The following is a 16,826-nucleotide window of genomic DNA, read 5'->3' as shown; positions in this document are numbered from 1 at the left end:
TTCCAAATTTTAATATTGACTCAAATCATAAATGTGAAATTTGTGTTGAAGCAAAACTAACGAGAACATCCTTTCATAGTGTTGAAAGAAGTAATGAATCTCTCGATTTAATCCATACCGATTTATGTGATTTAAAGTTCATGCTCACGAGAGGTGGTAATAAATATTTTGTGACTTTTATTGACGATTGTACAAAATATTGTTACGTATATTTGCTTAAAAGCAAAGATGAAGCAATTGAGAAATTTGCCATATACAAATTGGAAGTTGAGAATAAACTTAATAAGAAGATTAAGAAAGTGCGAAGTGATCGAGGAGGTGAATATGTTGAACCATTTGGTGCCTTTTGTGCACAACATGGAATTATTCACGAAGTCACTCCACCTTATTCTCCTCAATCAAACGGCGTGGCCGAACGTAAAAATCGCACTCTCAAGGAGATGATGAATGCGATGTTGTTAAGTTCTGGGTTACCCCAAGAAATATGGGGGGAAGCAATCTTGTCTGCAAATTATCTTCTGAACAAGATACCCCGAAAGAATGAGGACAAGTCTCCGTCTGAGCTATTTATAGGAAAGAGACCTTCCTATAAATACTTGCGAATGTGGGGGTGCTTGGCGAAAGTAATGGCTCCCGCTCCAAAGAAAATGAAGATAGGACCAAAAACTGTAGATTGTATCTTCATTGGGTACTCACATCATAGTAATGCATATAGATTCCTTGTGTATGACTCGAAAAACCCCGATATACACAACGATTCAATTATGGAATCCAAAAATGCTTCGTTCTTTGAACATGTATTTCCTTATAAGTCTAAGGAAGTTGAACCGAGTTCATCAAACCAAGTTCTTGAGGGTATTGAGGAAATAACTCAAGATAATGATGAAGAGTCCGAAGAAGAGATAGAGTCTGAGGGACTTAGACGAAGCAAGCGAGCGAGGGTAGAAAAATCTTTTGGTTCTGATTTTTTCACCTATATGTTGGAGGCTCCACCTCTAAATTATAAAGAGGCAATGAACTCTGTTGAGGGTCACTTATGGAAAGAAGCCATAAGAAGTGAAATAGACTCTATCAAGCAAAACCACACGTGGGAGTTGGTTGATCTTCCTCCTGGAAGTAAAACGCTTGGATCTAAGTGGATCTTTACGAGGAAGATGAAAGTCGATGGCTCAATTGATAAATATAAGGCACGACTGGTAATCAAAGGGTATAAACAACAAGAGGGTGTTGATTACTTTGATACTTATTCTCCCGTGACGAGAATAACATCTATTAGATTGATAATTGCAGTTGCTGCATTACGCCATCTTGAAATTCATCAAATGGATGTAAAAACAGCCTTTCTTAATGGAGATCTCGAAGAAGAGATCTATATGAATCAACCTGAGGGTTGTATTGCACCTGGACAAGAAAAGAAAGTCTGTAAACTAGTCAAGTCGCTTTATGGCCTTAAACAAGCCCCAAAGCAATGGCATGAGAAATTCGACAACGTTATGATGTCAAATGGATTTAAGATCAACGAGTGTGAAAAATGTGTGTACATTAAAAACACTGAACATGGATATGTGATTCTGTGTTTATATGTAGATGACATGCTCATAGTGGGGAGTAATGATCGTATGGTCCAATCCACAAAAGATATATTGAACTCAAGGTTCGATATGAAAGATCTCTGAATTGCTGATGTAATTTTGGGGATCAAGATTACCCGAACACCCAATGGGATTGTACTGGATCAAACACACTACGTTGATAAAATTCTAGACAAGTTTGGAAAGGACGATTCTGGAGTCTCGAGAACTCCCATAGACATTAGTCAACACTTGTCTAAGAATAAAGGTGAAAGCATCTCTCAAATTGAATATGCTAGAGTGATAGGCAGTCTCATGTACTTGATGAGTTGCACGAGACCGGATTTAGCCTACACCGTAAGTAGACTAGCTCGATATATGAGTAATCCAAGTGCTGAACACTGGAAAGCAATCGTAAGAGTAATGAGGTATCTACGATTCACTCGTGATTATGGTCTACACTACACGAGATATCCTGAAGTAATTGAAGGGTACACTGATGCAAGTTGGATATCTGATATTCAAGATTCAAAAGCCACGAGTGGTTATGTATTCACTCTGGGAGGTGCGGCCATATCTTGGAAATCCTCCAAACAAACTGTGATAACAAGATCCACGATGAAATCTGAGTTTGTTGCATTGGATAGAATCTATCACCACATCGAGTCGTGTCTTTATAATTGTCGTCTCAATTTCATTCATGTGGGGGATTGTTGGAATAAAGTTAATAAATTTTATTTATTAACATGTGTATGGCTGATTTGTGGCAACAATTTGAGTGGGCTCCACTCATCAGAATTTAATAATTCCAAGTGATACGGATTCCTCGTAACGAGGGCTATAAAATTGAATATTTGTTTGCCAAAATCGGACCTAAAATGAATGAGAAATCGATGCTCAAAGTAGGCTAAAGAAACACAATTGTTGTTGTGTTGTGGAAGTGAAAACCAAGAGTCCCACATTGGTTGGGGATGTGTGTTGTGGTAGTGTTTAAATACTATCCTCTTTCTTTAGTGGTCAAGCAAGTGCAAGAGAGGAGAGTGTGGGTGGGTTATCTCTTAACCCCTCGCGCACACACACACACGCGCGCCGCCGCCGCCGAGCCGGGCCGGGCCGGGCTCGGGCTTTGGTTTGTATGCTTAAACGCAATGGTTTTTGAGCTTTATGAGCGCGTTAATGGAAATAAAAGCTTTTAAGGCTGGGCGGTTTTGGGTGGTTCAAATTCGCAACCTCACTCTACCTCGGCCTATATAAAGAAGGCTTAGGTCTCTCATTCGAATATATACAGAAGAAATCCATCTCTCCTACTGTTCCAATCTCTCCCCTCTCCAGAAACTTTTTTCCTTCTTTCTGTCTTGGTGATAGGTTCGCGCAGGTTCTAGGTCGCCGAGAGTCAAGTGTATTGGTGCTAAGCTTGCCTCTGTCGTCGTTGTATCCTGGGAGGCTTTCGCTCACGAGTTCCACCATCCGAGGGAGGGCGATAAAAAGCTTTAAGGAAACCGTCCAACGGGCCTCGACTGTTTCCTTCCATCTTCTCGGATTTGGTTTTCTGGTTCTAAGGTTGAACCGGTTTTATGTGTATTTTGTTATTTTACGTGTAATTTCCTTCCATGCAAATTGTCTTTTTTTTTTCCCGTCAATATTAATATAATATTGCTAACAACATATATATTTTGCGTGAAAATTAAGTGTGTTTTTTTTTTTTTTTTTTTTTTTTTTTTTTTTTTTTTTTAAGTGATATCTGCTGAATAACGTTGTTTTATTTGTTACTTCATTCTTGTGGGTAATAGTTTGATCTACAGAACACATATGTTTTTCAAATATTTTAACATATTTTGGCGTATCACCAAATTTTACGGCAAGCCACCACACTTTTATGGCGACTTTCAAAATCAGAATTTATAAGTTTCAAGGAACATAAGTAAGTTATAAATTATTGTTGAATGATAATTTTGTTTGAAAACTCATATTCCCTTATTATTATTATTTAAATATTTGAAAATTTATAGAGATTTATGAATCATTAAATTAATTTTTTGAGTTTGTAGGTTTTGAAGAGCTTATTATTAAATTGTAATTTATTTTTTAAGAATGATTTATTTAAATTGAGATGTAAATCATTTTTGTAGATTTAATTGTCAATAATATAAAACAGAGTAAGAATGTTTTATTTATATTATGTGTGTTTGGAAATGTGTATTTAAAAATTTAATTATGTATGTTTGAAATCTTATGTGCGCTTAAATTTCAAAAATTAATGTGTTTGAACTTGAAACCTAATAAGTTATGCAATACTATTTTCGTCGGCCGTTACAATTTTTATGGACACATTTTCTTAAACTTTTATAATTTTTTGTCGTAATTTCGTAATTTTTGAATTTTGGGACTATAGACAGTAAATCGACCATCCGAAACTTCAATCCTGGTTAAAATGATCCTTAACGCCGAAAAGCATCTGATATAACATATAAGTTAGGTATCATTTCATCTGATTGAAATGCTTAATTTTCTTTTGTTTCAATCCATAGAGTAGATAATAGAATAATGTATGTTTTTTGCTATCTAAAGGATTGGAATTGGTTTCTTTTATCTTCTTAATTAATATACCTTTTGTCATTATCCTGAATGATGTCATTTTTGTCTTATTAGTCCGCCCAAAATATAAGTACACGACTTAAAGATCCATTTGTGAAGTTAAGGAGCTTCAATAATAACACAAAAGTTTTATATTTAATGTTATTAAAATCGTTGAGTCTAATAATAGTTTATAACATATTAATACAATAATTAAAAAAGAGATCAATATGTTACAAGAAATAATTAATAAAAATATTATACTTATCTAAATATATAGATAATTAGTAGATAATCAAATTAGAGAAGTTAAAATAATAGAAAAACATAATCTTAGAATATTCTCTTTAGTGTAACATATGATGTACTTTTGGAAGAAAATTAAAATTTGGTGTTAAAATAAGATTTTTTTTTTTCATTTGTATAAAAATTACATTAAATGGTGTGTTATAGAATTTGACATGCTAGAGAAGGCAATTCCCTTAAAAAAAAAAATTATATGAAAACAATGAAATTGTTTCAATAAAGTGATGTGGTAGAAAAACAAATATTTCTTAACTATTTAAACCGTGGTAGAAAGAAAATAGTTATTTAGTTAACTCAAAGATAATGTTCTAGTTTGACATTAATGGATTTCAAAAAAATGCTTTTTCCTCAAAAAAAAAAAAAAAAAATGCTTTAGATTATTGTTGGGAAAAACTATTACTCTAACAGATATGTATTTGATATTGATAAATATTTATAAAACAATTGTTGTTGTTTAAGAAGAACCAAATTTGGTGTTTGTAAGAATTAATAAAAAGATATTTAATTTATATATTATGATAAATAATTATTTCTATTTGATATAGATAAATAGTTATAAGATATTTGTAGTTCAATAAAAAATATATTAAAGCCCGCGTCTATAAATTGCAAAAAATAAATCATAGTTTTGCTGACATAAAAAAATATTTGTTTAAAAATTAAAAAAAGTGTGTACGTAAAAAAAATACCTTAGAAAAAAGAAGAAGTTATCTAAAAGCACCAAAAAAAAAAATGAGCAATGTCAGTATGTCACAAAGCTTGTATTACGAAAGCTGATCACGAATGGTAAACAGCGGAGTCTGCGATATATGATTGTCAATAACGACGGTTATTTATTTATTTATTAATTCGGTTTACCAATATTCAAGGCCGGTCATCATTTGATAGTCAATTAAAATCTAATTTGATACATCATTTCACTTTCAAGGTCATATATTAAGTCGATTAGAATAAAAGGACATTTTTTAATTCCTAATAAAACTGCCATATTTTAAGCAGGATATTTACGTATACTTCAGAACTATGGAATCTAATAAAATCTAGCATTGGCAGGAAGAAAAAGAGAGGAAAGGTTTGACAACTTCAAAAATCAAACCCTTTTCGTTGATCATGAATTGTACATGAAGTACTACATTTTGTAGGATTAAATAGGTCCAAATACTAAAATATAATATATATAATAAACAGCCAACGAATAAGCAAACAACGAGACGAAATACATAATGCCGTACATTTGATTTTGAGGTGGTAGTAGTACTAGTACCAATCTAATTGACTATAAAGTGTATATAAATATTCACTGATAATCAGCGCTTTAAATACATTGTATTTGTATATCGCCCACATAAAGTATTATTTAAATTAACCTCAAATAAGAAAAATAAAAAAAATTCAATAGAAATATTAGAAAGGCAAGCAATTTATTTTTCTTCTTCGTCCTATACAGAGAGAGTAAATAGAATTTGTTTTGCTTCATTGACTTTAGATAAGTCGTAGTCATTATACTGTCACCAAACTGAAATACCTATGCCCACTTGTCTCATTTGTGCACTTAATAACCCTAGCTAATTGAATTGACAATTAATCGATGAAATAGTTGTACTATTTTTTTGTTGCTATTATCACAGGGTGACGTGGGATATATTTGCTTAACGGATTTGTTCATATCCAGTTATGAACGAATACTAAAAACTTGTGAGGAAAATATATAGGATTTTTTTATCCCTTAAAAATATGGGGGATACAAGAAGAAAATGGATTGTGAATTGTGGCGAAGACTTTTGGCTAATTTAATTGCACCAGATGAAAGTTGAAAGTTTGAAAGTATTCAAATTCGATCGGCTGTGACTTTAGTGTGAAAATTAATAACTTCGTATTTTTCATTAACCGCTTATCTCATAATCGTGTTAGTGATTAGACTTCTGTATATACTAGTTTTAACGAGATTTTATGATATTATACATGATAATAGCAAGTAAAATTTGTAAAAGTTAACTTGTGTTATCAAGTTTCTTAAATAATGGGTACTAAAGAAACCAGTAATTAAGAAAAAAAAACCATTTAAAATCATGAATAAGTAATAAAATGTAAAAAATTTATTTTGTACATTGGTTAGACTTTTTATGGGTAAATAAAACTTGCGTTCGCTTTCAGTGAAATATGGATACACATATAAGGTGAAGAGAAATAAATATGAAAGAGAAAACGAAAGAGAATTTAATAAAAAAAAAAATATAAAACTATTTAAAGATAAGTAATACGTAACAAAATTACAAAGGTAAGAAACTGCTTTTATGATTCTACATTGCATAATCGTTGCTTGCTCCTCTCTCACCAATTTGGGTTGTATGTCATGGTTAAGACATCCGGCTTTCTAAATTATTGAGCCAATATCATAGCTTCTATATATGGCATATCTCGTAGATCATGTAAGATTTTTTTTTTTTTTTTTTTTTTTTTTTTCAGTATCTATGGTCTTTCAATCTACTTATTTCAACAATAACTATGATAATACATAAAAAAAAAAAATTATACAAAATCTACGTGTAATATTAATAGCACATAGTTTTTCCAAGAATATATATATATATATATATATATATATATATATATATATATATATATATATATAAACATGTACTCAAAATAATGTATGTTATTGATATAGTGTAATATAGTATAAGTAATTATGATTATAATATACATAAAAAAATTATACAAAATATATCGATGAAAAGGGAGGAAAAAAAGTAAAATAAAAAAAAATACAAAATATATTGATGAAAGAGGGAAAAAAATAAAGGCCGAAAGGCCGGGGAAAAAACATTTTAAGGCCGGAAGGGAAAAAAAATGTAAAGGCCTGAAGGCAAAAAAAAAAAAAAAACAAAGTCCACCACGTGTCGCCACCTGGCGACGCCACGTGGCGGCCTAAAGATACATATGAGAGTGGAGGTGCTACTTATTAACAATGTTATAGATTTGACAAACGAATGACAGACAAAACCATACACTTAATATGTATGAAGTTATATATATGAACCAATGATTTAAATGCCGTTTCGAGTATCTTGATTTACGGAAAATCGTTATACCGACGAAAAACCGAATGAAAAAAATGTGGAAAATGGAAAATGAAAAGCCGTTTTCAATGGAAAATCAATGTGCCGACGGAAAACCGAACGGAAATAATGTGGCGAAACAAACGAATACATATATATTTGTAAATATAGTCCAAATTTGAAATACTTCAAATCATACATATCTAGCATAGAAAATGAAATAAATACGTTCTACAAAGCACCAACATATAGTTATCATAGAAATTGAAATGTATCAATAGATACCCGATGGACGTCCGGTTGGATAAAACTCGGTTGAGTTTCTTGAAGCTTGCAATATTGGCACCAAGTGAAATGCCCCTTGTACGATTGTTGGAAGTTTTGTACATGCTTATCGTAGTCGGTTTGATCGTACCCCACAACTTCACTTATTAGTGGAAAACCTAGTGCACAGACTATATGTGCTCGGCACCGAACCGATCTACGCGTACACCGAATGTACGATGCCCATTTCCTTGCGAATTCACCTGTGGCTGTGGCACTCCTATCGGATTTGGGTAGCGGTAAGAAGAAAAAATATACAAATTGTCACTATGTGTGTCTGACGTAGTGAATGACATAGTGTCAAACTGAAACATCAAGTGGTCAACGCCGTATTCACTACCAGAGGACATGTACGCTCTATATCATTGTTGAAAGTCACTGCCGTAATCACTATCAGAAGACATGTACTGCGCCGGCGCTCTCTATGTTCCACCGCCGTAATACGATCCGGTCTTAAAGTCAAAGTAGTCTCCGGGCCTGTGAAACATTTAATATATTACTTTCCATATGAAGCATATGTACATTGTTTGAGAACTCCGACGTAAATAAATTTAAGTACACTAACTTGTCAGATCTTTGACAACGTGACCCGTGATCTGAATCTTCTGTGACTTGATAGCCTTACTCCATAGTCCACGGATCGCAAGGTTGGCCTCCACCACTACCATCAACAACATCTTGACTAGCAGGATACCCGCCAAAATCACCACGTCTTTGTCATCGTCACCGTCGTTAGGACCACGTTCATCGTCTGATCATTCATGCGAACTTTGACTAACGTCTTCGCTCAATAAGGTGTCCACATCAACGCCTTCCTCCCGAGCCTGTGAGATGACGCATGGGTTGCGGTTACGTTCTTGATCGTCGAGGTGAACTGATCAGATCCATTGCAGGAGTTCATCATCGTCGACGTTGTCACCCATTACCTCCATTGATCTTTGGATCATATCCAAAAGATCGTTCATGTCGGCGATGTCGCTTTCGATGTCTCGTAATCGCAGCTTCATTTTGTAGCTACAAAAAACGAGTTCTTCCAATCCCTTATACGCCATTCATTTTCGTTGCTTAGTGTGGACAAGTGTGAACGTGCTCCAATTTCGCTCGCACGCCGATGAGAATGCGGTCTGAGACAAGATTTTAATTGCGACTTTCTCAACATGGGGGTTTTGAATCCAAACATGGCCCACCATTCTCCTACAAAAATGATGGAACTCCGTAAATATGAAGCTATGAAATATTACTACTTCGGTTCAAAGAAATAGCTATTACCGGAAGCCATCTTCGTTTTTCCCGCAACTGCGGTTTTGCTAGCGAACATGCCTCTCGCGTCGTGGAATGCCAGAATTTTGTTTCCAATGTTGTCGTATTCATCAATCGGAAATAGCTGCTTAAACACTTCTGTAACCGCCGTATAAGATGCTCGTATCCCACCAGGGCCAGATCTTCAAGCACCCGGCTGTGTCTCTTGTTGGCTTCTCTTAAGAGCTTGCAACATATCTTGTTCGTATTGTTGGTCGGGGTTAAACTGTTCGTGAGTAAGACCGGAGCGTCTGACCAAGTGCTCGTCAACGGTTTCATCAAGAACGGACTTGTTTTTCTTCTTTTAAACAGTCGCACTAACGTTAAAATCTCGTTCCTTAGTTCTGTAGGACTACTCGGACATTTCTTCATATTTTTCTTCGGATCGTTTCGACTTTAGTGAAACTTCATCTGTGTGATTCCCCCCCCCTTGTTACGGAAATAATTTCACGTGAAATGGTTCGGATTTGTTGTAGTTGGTGTGCAATGCTAACGAACTCCTTCGTCGCTCATCTTCGATATACCTGCATATTGAATTCAAAATTTCAATCCATGTCATTTCAAAAATGTAAATCAATTTCATTTAAATTACTTTCAACTTCAACAATTTCATTTCAATATGTCAACGAAATTCCATTTCAACATGACAATAAATTATATTCAAACTCTAACAATTTAATTTCAATTCAAATTGTAACAATTTCAACTCAAACTCCACGATTTCATTTCAACTCAAAATGTAACAATTTCAATTTAAACTCTAACGATTACATTTCAAACTCTAACAATTTCATTTCAATACGTCAACAAAATTCCATTTCAACATGTCAATAAATTCTATTCTAACTCTAACGATTTCATTTCAATTCAAAATATAACAATTTCAACTCAAACTTAACGATTTCATTTCAATTCAAAATGTAACAATTTCAATTCAAACTCTAACGATTTCATTTCAAACCCTAACAATTTCATTTCAATATGTCAACAAAATTCCATTTCAACAAGTCAATAAATTCTATTCAAACTATAACGATTTCATTTCAATTCAAAATGTAACAATTCCTATTCTAACAATTTCATTTCTGGCATAAATGACAAATTAATTTCAATTCATAATCAAACTATTTTAATTCATAATCTAACAATTTCAATTCAGAATCTAAGTACATGTAATTTAAATATATAAGATTACTTAAAAATACATATATAAATAGTTGAAAATTAATATGATTTTTGTGTCGCCAAAAAAAGTGGTGGGTCGTCGGAAATGTTGGTGGTTCTCCGGAAAAAATGGTGGTTTGTCGGAAGTCCTCAAAAAAATCTGAAATAAATATATGATAGATAGTCACAATACAAACAAAATTAATGAAGGCTATTATATGAAAAATAATCAAATTAATCATCAAAATCAAGAAAAAAAATCTAGGTTTATGTTTTCAAACCGAAAACGACTTTCTTGAATTTCCTCACCGATTCTCGCCGAAATATTGTGGAAAACAGACTTGGGTCCTCCTAAAGTCGTCGATCGAGGAAGAAAGTCGTTGGAATCGCCGAAAGTGGTTGTCGTCAACACAGTTGCCAAAAATATTCTGGAATTTGTTCGTTTCGTCCGATATTCTTCTTCTTTGACTGAAATGTGTTTCATTTTTCTCTTTACAGAGGACGAAAATGACCGGCTATTAACCATAGAAACGACATGTCGATGTCGTCGATATTCGAACGACATAAAGATGGAAAATGACATATATCATTTCTTCGCCGTCTCAGTCCCGAAAACGACATTGTCGACGATTGTCGGAGAAAATCGCTAGCAATTTAATCACTGATATGAACTGCAGATTGAGTGGTAGGCAGACTCGGGTACATCATTAAATTTTAGCACTCACCTCGCAAATATTAATGATAATAACAATAATAATAATAATTTTTTAATAATGACATGACCACAATTAGTATGGATAAAGATAGTGACAGAACCACATTAGACCATTTACAACTCAAAACAATAAAATGCAATTTTTTGCACTCCAAAATGTAGTTTCTATCACATCAAATAGTGTTTCATTTTTAATTCAATACTCTATTTTTAACACCAAATAACATATTCTTCATAACTTTATTATTTTAATAATTTTAACAATTTTCTATATATTACACTACAACTCATATTTATTTAACTTGTATACTTTGCATCCAATAACATTATATTTTAGAAAATATAAAATAAATACACATTACATATAACATGTATTTATTTAATTCAAAATTTAAATAGTAACATCGTACAAAAATACTCATTTATTTATTTATATGTGTATGTCTTCTTATTTATTTTTTAGTTTGTTTTTACAAAGAAGATTAATATTTTTAATTACTTTTAGTGTAATATGTGCTTAAGTGCGACATGTCTCACCTAATACCCTTCCGCACCAGAAATGTGAATTTGTAGTAGTGATTATTTATATAAAATTATAATAAACTTAAATGATTTCGTATGTTATTTTTTGAAAAATAAATACTATTACACACAAAATATATAATTATAATAAATTTTGTCGTTGATTTGTAATTAAATAAATAAATTTATATTAATAAAGTCTAAATTTAAAATGGAGTAGAATGAAGTGAAACTCTAAACTCTATTGGAGTTTCACTATTCTCCTAATCCATAATGAAATGAAAAATAAAGTTGGATTGAAGCAAATTCAACTCCATTTTGTCATTTCTCACTCTATTATGAAGTGAGATGAAGATGCTTTGATCCAAATACGAGATACGCCATCGTCAGTTATATATATATATATATATATATATATATATATATATATGTATATGCACTAAGCTAGATAGCATGTTGTAATTGTATGTAATCATATATATGTGGCTAGATGGTGTTGTAGTTATATATAATATATACAAATAATTGGCTGCTTAAGCCATAGAATGTGTAGCAATTTATTTTTGGCCAACGTTTTGTTAATAATCCGTAAATAGCCTAGTTGCTTACGTGGCTGCACATTTATGAAGGATTTTTTTACAGATTTGCCCTTGTATACTCGGATTAGTAACTTATTATTTTAGACAGTTTTTTTGTTTAAAATTTGAAAATGAATTCGGCAAGTATTTGAATTTTTGGACGTGTGGATATGGAGAAATTTCAGCGTTGACTTAACTAATTTGTTTCATTTAGGCAGTTTTTTTTTTTTTTTTTTTAAATTTTTTTTTAATCAAACCGATTAGGAAAGTAGTTAACCTAGTTTTTTGAATTTTGGACGTGTGGATTTGGAAAATATTCTTCATTTATTGATCTAATTTTGTTTTCCATATATTCATAATTTTAGAACGTCCAAAAATTTCCAGAATTTTTTCCAGTTTATTTACACGAATATACTGTAAATATGCTTTGTATTTACAATGAATATACTGTAAATATGTTTTGTATTTACAATGAATATACTGTAAATATGTTTTGTATTTACAATGAATATACTGCAAATATGCTTCTTATTTACACGAATATACTGTAAATATGTTTTCTATGAGCAACAACCAAAAAAAAAAAAAAACTGTTCTTCGCGGTCTCACAGATCGGGACCTTGGACGCAGATCGCGGAGAGGAGGACGAAGTGACGCTTTGACGGCGGTGGTGACGTGGTGGTGGTCGTGATTATTAGTGGTGGCGGCGGCCTGAAGGAGGTGCTGCCTCTCGCAGAGCTTGGAGGCGGGGAGAACCATTTCACACGCACGCACGGCCAGAACCATTTATGGCTGTGAAATCAACTCTCCAGTGCTCTCTGCGTCGTTTTCCTGTATCTCCTCTCGGTCCGGCATCCTCGGCGGCTCGTGGCTGTCCTCGCTTTCTCGGCTGGAACACGCGCGGGTGGTGCTCGGTCTCGGCCATTGATGGCGCGCAAGGAATGAAATAGAAGATAGGAGAAGGAGATGAAGGAGACGATTTTGTGGTGCGTGATGTTTAAATTCGTTTGTTAATGCATTTATGGAGTTTTAAATGCTCCCTTGATTTATGCAAGGTAGTTATGGTCGAATTTTTTCTTTCCATTTGAATTATTACGCTGAAAATAATGAGCGGGAATAACAAAGGGCAATCCCGTCCAAATTTGACTGTTAATAAATGACACTGGTTATTTACAACATATTAACGAAAGGTGGGCTAAAAAAAATTACTTATTTTCGGGAGGCTATTTAACTTAATTACCCTAATATATATGTGGCTAGATGGTGTTGTAGTTATATATACATATATATATATATATAATTACATACAATTTATTTTGTACTTTTTGTAATTCTTTATTTTTCACCCTTGCATTTTTTTTACCGTCATACTTCAATTGAAAAAGGTTTCGCAAGCGGGTGGAAGGGCTAACTACTTGAGCTACCTCGTCGAATGAATAACATATTACATATGATATGATATATACTTATATTTATATTTTTAATATACTTGTTTTAAAAATATATATCTTATTAATTTTTTTAGAGGCATTTGTTAACGGTGGAGATTGAATTTACAATCTCCACTTTCAAGGTAATGTAGATATCACTTGATCAAGTTAGGTACCACATAGTTATTATTAATCGAACAATAATATCTTCTACATTAATAAGTTTAATTGATGAAGTATGTTAAGAGATATGAAGCAAAGTTTGTATTATATAGCACCTTTACAAGACCATAAATTTCTTATGAATTATATTATTGAAAAAATATTTTGCTGTCTGAAGAATATTCTCTCGTATATGTACTATACATAATCTTTTTTTTTCATCAAACACACATATTATATATATATATATATATATATATATATTAACATACACATACTTTATATATTTATTATAAAAAACATAATATTGTACAGAATACGTACTCATATATATAATAATATTTTCTTTTTTGTTATATGCTCATCCATGAATGAGCACACTTCAAATGTTGTAGTTGACCTAGTAAACATTTGACATAATATTTTCGATTGAATTGTTTCTTATTTTGATGCTAGTGGACGGAGAATAATTAAGTTAATATTTTATCTCTCTTTAGTAAGGCAATCAATTGGCCCAAAAAGCGTTTATGTCGTATTAGTTAATCATCAATTATCGCGTTGCTGTAATTCATAAATTTATGATTAATTTAAAATAAAGAAGTAAAGTAAGCACGTATAAAATAATTCTACAGCTTTGGTATATAAAATTATGGTTCAAAGTGGTGTTATCAATGGCCCTAGGGGGGGTTTTTTTAATTCAAATATCGGCCTAAACTGGATAGTAGATTATCCTCTTAAACATTAATAAAGTAAAATACATATTGAATCACATACTTCTTTTTGTTATTTTCAAACCAATAGCCAATGTTTTCTACCCAAAAAAAAAAAATAATAAATAAATAAATAAAAACAACTATTTTCTTATAGGGAAAAAAAAACACTATTGTATGAAGTTACTACGACCATAAATTGTGAGCAAAATGTCAACGCTATGAGGCAAAACATAAACTAGTGGTTTTTGCATATATATCACTTTCTATCACCTGTATTTAAAGCAAGCGAAATCTGACAAAGTAATCCTTCATTTTTCAAATCTCTTTCTCAAACCCCTTTAGAGAGAGAGAGAGAGAGAGAAAAAAAAAAAAAACTGGATCATTATCCACAATCATCCTTTTCACCATGAAGCTCATCTGGTCTCCAGAAACTGCTTCAAAAGCTTACCTCGAAACCGTCAAACAAGTGACCCAAGTAAATAGCACTCACTCATATATTTTTTTTTGTTTTGTGTGATTCTAATTATGAATCTATTGGATTTCTAACAATAGCTCCTTTTTATTTATTTTATTTCTTGAAGGTAGAGTGTGAGAAGATCTTCAAGGAATCCGGGGTGTCGGAGCTACTGGCGGCGATGGCCGGCGGTTGGAACGCGAAGACGATCGTGGAAGCGTGGCACCGCGGCGGCGACATCGCCACCAGCGTCGGCCTCGCCGTGGCGGCGCGCCATACGTGCGGACGACACGTGTGCGTGGTCCCGGACGAGCGCGCGGCGTCGGAGTACAGGAGCGCCATGAGAGCCGCCTCGGCGCCGGCGCCGGAGGTGGTGGTGGGAGAGGCTGAGCCGGCTATGGCCGCCCTCGAGGGCGTTGACTTTCTGGTCGTTGACTGCCGGAGAAGGGACTTCGGGAGGGTCCTCAGGGCGGCGAGGGTGAGCGGCAGAGGGGCCGTTTTCGCATGCAAGAATGCATGGCACCGAAACGTTTCGGGGTTTCGGTGGCACTCTGCGCTTCATAAGGAGACACGTGTCGTGCGGTCGGTGCTGCTCCCGGTCGGGAAGGGTGTCGACGTGGCGCACATCGGCGGCGGAGCAGCTGGGCCGGGGAAGGGTGGTCCCAGCCGTTGGATCACGCGCGTTGATCAAAGGTCGGGAGAGGAACACGTGTTCCGGGAGTGATTAAAAAATTACTACATACATATATATATATATATATATATATATATATATATATATATATTTCGTAGAGAAGAGAGCATGACCTTAGAGATCATGTAATATCTAATATGTAAGAATTGGTTTTTTTTTTTTTTTTTTTTTTTTTTTTACTCTTCTAAATTGAATCTTGATTTGGAACTAGCTGTACGGTTGTTAGACTGCTTTAGAATTTTGCAATTTTGAGGCAGTCTCTAACAATATAGGGTTTCATGTGAAGATTTTTTTTTTTGGAAGTGTATTTAGTTAAACAATCAAGTTAATAACTTCGTGTATATATCAGTTAACTTCAATCAATGCAATGATATCCGGCACTTCGAATGTCCGGGGGTGATAAGAATATTGAGCTTAAAAAAATTGATAACATTCATTTTACTTTGGGACCCTTAAATAAAAATGAAAAGGAGCGAAATATTTGACGAGTATCTGATGATGAATAATGAATAAGCGGATAAGTCATTAGAAGCTATTATGTTTTATAATTTTGTTTTTAATATCATGTCATTAATTAATTTTTTAATTGGGAGTGTCTTCTTGTAAGTCTATTAGATAATGTTTGAATAGATGTACTTGGGAGATAAGTTGTCAAGGTACGGTTGGTTACCAAACCACACGATTAGATTTTGAACTATTCCAGATATTTTAATTGATGGTTTTTATCTTATCTTTGAGCCTAGAAAGGACGGAGAATTAGTACTTTCTTAATGCAAACAAAAGATAGTATTTCTATTGATAATATTAGTGTGAAGCATGAAGGAATTATTCTCAATTCAATGGACCTCATATTTTCCAGTTTCTTGTCAAGTGAAAACCTTTGACAGAAATAGAAAGCATCTATTCTCTTAGTATAAGCAGAACGACACGGTTAGGATATGGCTTTTTTTGTTTCCATATTTTTTTATAATAAAAATTAGTATCCCTTCTTATGAGTATATTGTACATGCCAGAAATATGCCTTATCGCTTCAAATTTAATAATAGTTTTGAAACCAACTTCTACCAGAAAAATATTCCGGATTTAACTAACTGATGCTAAAAATATTGATAGTTTTCATATATTTTAAAGCTTAATCAGATTCCAAAACAATACATGTATTCTTTTTGTGGCCTTTATCATCTTTTTATTAGCTATTTTCGCGACACTGACATCTTGTTGTGTAACTCTTGTGCATCGTCATCACAATGTAAAGTCATAC

The 16,826-nt window shown here is 33.3% G+C and overlaps 1 protein-coding gene across 1 annotated transcript; it reads left to right on the top strand.

Annotated features, from left to right (window-relative positions):
• The first annotated feature begins 14,706 nt into the window (after positions 1-14,706).
• LOC149400483 (ankyrin repeat/KH domain protein (DUF1442)) lies at positions 14,707-15,971 on the top strand. Its single transcript, XM_089612912.1, has 2 exons — positions 14,707-14,892; positions 14,999-15,971. Exons 1-2 carry the CDS (start codon positions 14,824-14,826, stop codon positions 15,593-15,595), a joined length of 666 nt encoding a protein of 221 aa, XP_089469038.1. The 5' UTR covers positions 14,707-14,823; the 3' UTR covers positions 15,596-15,971.
• The last annotated feature ends 855 nt before the right edge of the window (positions 15,972-16,826 follow it).

This window comes from Urtica dioica, chromosome 4 (assembly GCF_054948205.1).
Source record: "Urtica dioica subsp. dioica isolate 48M chromosome 4, U.dioica_male_clone48M_v1_H2, whole genome shotgun sequence".
Taxonomy (NCBI): Eukaryota; Viridiplantae; Streptophyta; class Magnoliopsida; order Rosales; family Urticaceae; genus Urtica; species Urtica dioica.
Note: the sequence above shows the minus strand (reverse complement) of the source record. Positions and strands in the feature narration are given on the sequence as shown.

What these genes read in the sequence shown, in the direction of transcription:
- LOC149400483 (XM_089612912.1), top strand. Translation starts at nt 14,824, where the DNA reads ATGAAGCTCATCTGGTCTCCAGAAACTGCTTCAAAAGCTTACCTCGAA. An exon ending in CCGTCAAACAAGTGACCCAA is followed by an intron (nt 14,893 to 14,998) that starts GTAAATAGCACT and finishes TATTTCTTGAAG; the next exon opens with GTAGAGTGTGAGAAGATCTT.